This window comes from Etheostoma cragini, chromosome 10, assembly GCF_013103735.1.
Source record: "Etheostoma cragini isolate CJK2018 chromosome 10, CSU_Ecrag_1.0, whole genome shotgun sequence".
In the NCBI taxonomy this organism is placed as follows: Eukaryota; Metazoa; Chordata; class Actinopteri; order Perciformes; family Percidae; genus Etheostoma; species Etheostoma cragini.
This window is the reverse complement of record NC_048416.1, coordinates 12,459,606-12,462,493: the sequence shown is the minus strand read 5'-3', so window position 1 is coordinate 12,462,493 and position 2,888 is coordinate 12,459,606. Positions and strand designations below refer to the sequence as shown.

The following is a 2,888-nucleotide window of genomic DNA, read 5'->3' as shown; positions in this document are numbered from 1 at the left end:
TAAAACTGAATGAGCAAGGCCTCTTGGACAAATTGAAAAACAAATGGTGGTACGACAAGGGAGAGTGCGGCAGCGGGGGAGGTGACTCCAAGGTCAGCCTCGATGTCACCACAATCGGGTACCATAGTGCAGAGTAATCGGCAAGGCTGTTATAACAACCCAACCATAACCAAACCAACTGTCCGCCCCTACCAACCTGCTGCTGCCCAACGGCAGAATACCAAATTTACTGCTAGTCTGACCAGACGCTTTCACAACCCAGATCAAACTAAGGAGCCTTTTCTCAGCCAACAGAAAAAAAAGTACCTATGGTCATTGAGGCTGTGATATTCACAGAAGAAGAATTATAGGAGATAGGAGTTCTCTTCAAAGTTGCTGGATATTCTCAAAAAAGGGAGACTATGAGGTGAATGTGGCTGCCCTGCAGTTGTGAAAGGTTGAGCTTTGTTTATTCACCCTGTCACATGTGTAGGGCAGATCACCTAATTGCACATATTAGGACTTTGTCAAGGTAGCTTTGAGAGTTTTAGTGAAAACCAGTTGATGAAGTCACACACATGTAACTCAAGAAGTGCTTGGCCTTTAGGTTTGCAAGTGATAGAGTATTTAACATTGGAAAAGTTTGCTAATCTTCACCGCAAAGCTGCTTCACATCCACGACACTGGCCCAGAACCCATGAGCTTTAAAGCCAACGTGATTCCACTTCAAACCTCAAAATGGCTGCACAGCTGATGCCGACAGGAAAGCAAGGGGAACAGCGGCGTCTTGAGGGGACTAAGCATTGCAGGCAAACGTGAGAATTCTAATTAAACAAAAGACCTAAGATTTCTTTTTTAATGAGTCCTCTGATATACCACCTGTGGTTTGATTTTCAACACATGCATTTTGACTGTCAGATCTCTCTCTTTTCTTCTGTGGTTAAATGATGAATGTGTGTTTTCATTGTAGAAGCTTCAGTTATGGTGAAAAGTGTGAAACTCCGATCAACCATGACAAACGTTAGACATTAGTACACTGTTACTTAGATTATGTGACGCAGGGTTACAGATAATATATATATATACCCATAAGGTCCTTGGTTACACACACTTGCTGAAGTCCCATGGACTGCAGATTATGTCTATAAAATTCGTTGCATTTAGATTTTTTTTTAAAGCATCAAGAGGCTTTATGAGGCGTAGATCCAATAATGTTGACCAAATGCTTGTGGATCATTTCTGAAAAGGAAAATGTAATGTTACTTTTTTCAATGTTTGCACTGCTAACATTGTTATGTTCTGTAGTCACTGAGCTCAGGAGGCCGTCCTGTGCTACTGATGCTCAGGTGCCATTTCAAAGAAATCTGTTTCTTGTTCTGTCATCCATCTTTTATCATGCACAGGTATGTACTGCACTATCTGTTTCCTGGCTCCCCAGGACTCAGTGGAAAGGCCTGATTAGGTGGAATAAAGCGGCCTTGAGCGCTCTGCTCCAAACGAAAGTGCATCGCTTGGCCCCGTCCCACTCACAGCTCCGTGTTCCAACAGACATCAGGAGATACATAACGATGAAGACCTTCACACACACACACAGTTAACACAGCTCTTTCTTGTCCTCAGGCACAACATAGTGCAGCCTAGATGGAGTTTCAGACACAGAGCGTGTTACAGGGTAATTGCATTGTTAATCAATGTCCCTCCAATCCAAGACAATGCTCTGGTCTTCACAGTCCATTTCTCCAGATTGGCTATGAGGGGTTTACAGTGATGTAATCTTCTCTCAGTGCATTATGCATTGCTTAAATCCCCTTGGGGAACATTGTTCCCAGGGAGTAGTCAGGTCACTCATTTATCAATGCAACGATTTGTCTTTGCTTTTCACATTTACACTGAGAGATTGACCTAAACCCCAAGTGTTTCACTATTACATTATGACTACATGCCTACATGACCATCCAGCTTCACTAAATGTTTTTTTTTCCTAACGTGATTTAAGGCAATAGAACATTATGATAATTTATGATTACATATAGTAGTTTGACGTCCTATGGACATAAAACGGCAAGAAACAGCTGTGTCAGACATCAGATTATGCAGCTAAAGGCAAATATGAGAGGAATTATTCCACTGATACTTTTGAGCTTAGTCCTGCAGCTCTGTGCGGTTTGGTTGGGACACACTCATCTGACACTAATCTGGGGTAATTGGGAGATAAGGTTTCTTGGCGATATGTCGGCAGAGAATACCTAAGAATTAATTAAGATTTCACTTTAGGTCATCATTGCTTGGAAATGAAATTGGTTGTAATCCTTGTAAAAATGGAATCGATTGTGGTCGTGCTGGTGACAGTAGCAGTAGCCGTTGCAGAGTTCTGCTTATATTATGGAAATGAAAGGTAGTGTCCGTCACTTAGATTTTTCTGTTTGTTAAGACAAAGCTCCTGTTAGCCTGATCTTGGTAAATACCATTCAGAAAGCATCTCTGATCCTTTTCCTGCCCCCAAATCAATCTACCCCCGGTGCTTTTGGATATTCATAGACTTGCAGATTGTACTTCCAGTACCTGCTCGTCGCCCTGTTCACAGCGTCTGCCGATTACTCAAAGCGATATGGGTAGGTCCTGGCTTTAGACTAGGGGTTTTAAAGGTAATAGGTAGAATGCCTGCTTTTTGTGATGTTGACAGCCAGGAACCCTGCTTTATCGCTTTGTAAAGTATGTAGTAGTTTAAAAGTTGAATAACATAAAATAACATAATATAATGTTATTTATGTTATTTCCCACGTGAAGAACTCCTGTAAACCTTGCAGTATTGAAACTCAGTGAACAAGGCATCTTAGACAAGCTGAAAAACAAATGGTGGTACGATAAGGGTGAATGTGGAACCAAGGACTCTGGAAGTAAGGTCAGTC

At 41.8% G+C, this 2,888-nt stretch overlaps 1 protein-coding gene and 1 long non-coding RNA gene across 9 annotated transcripts in view; one reads left to right on the top strand and one right to left on the bottom strand.

The window, feature by feature from the left end:
- The window catches only part of LOC117951290, a 33,823-nt gene that overhangs the window by 23,790 nt on the left and 7,145 nt on the right, over positions 1-2,888 (bottom strand). The window lies entirely within an intron of this gene.
- LOC117951288 (glutamate receptor 3) overlaps positions 1-2,888 on the top strand; it is an 81,368-nt gene that overhangs the window by 74,334 nt on the left and 4,146 nt on the right. For 2 of the 8 annotated variants that reach the window (XR_004658130.1, XR_004658129.1), the window contains exons 15-16: positions 19-92; positions 2,767-2,881. Coding sequence is in view for 6 of the 8 variants with exons in the window: in XM_034882934.1 (XP_034738825.1) it covers positions 2,767-2,881 (115 nt within the window). In the remaining 2 variants the exon portion in view is untranslated. Of the gene's footprint in view, positions 1-18; positions 93-621; positions 906-2,766; positions 2,882-2,888 lie in introns of those variants that run through there. The other 6 variants (XM_034882934.1, XM_034882937.1, XM_034882938.1 and 3 more) reach the window with 5 other exon arrangements.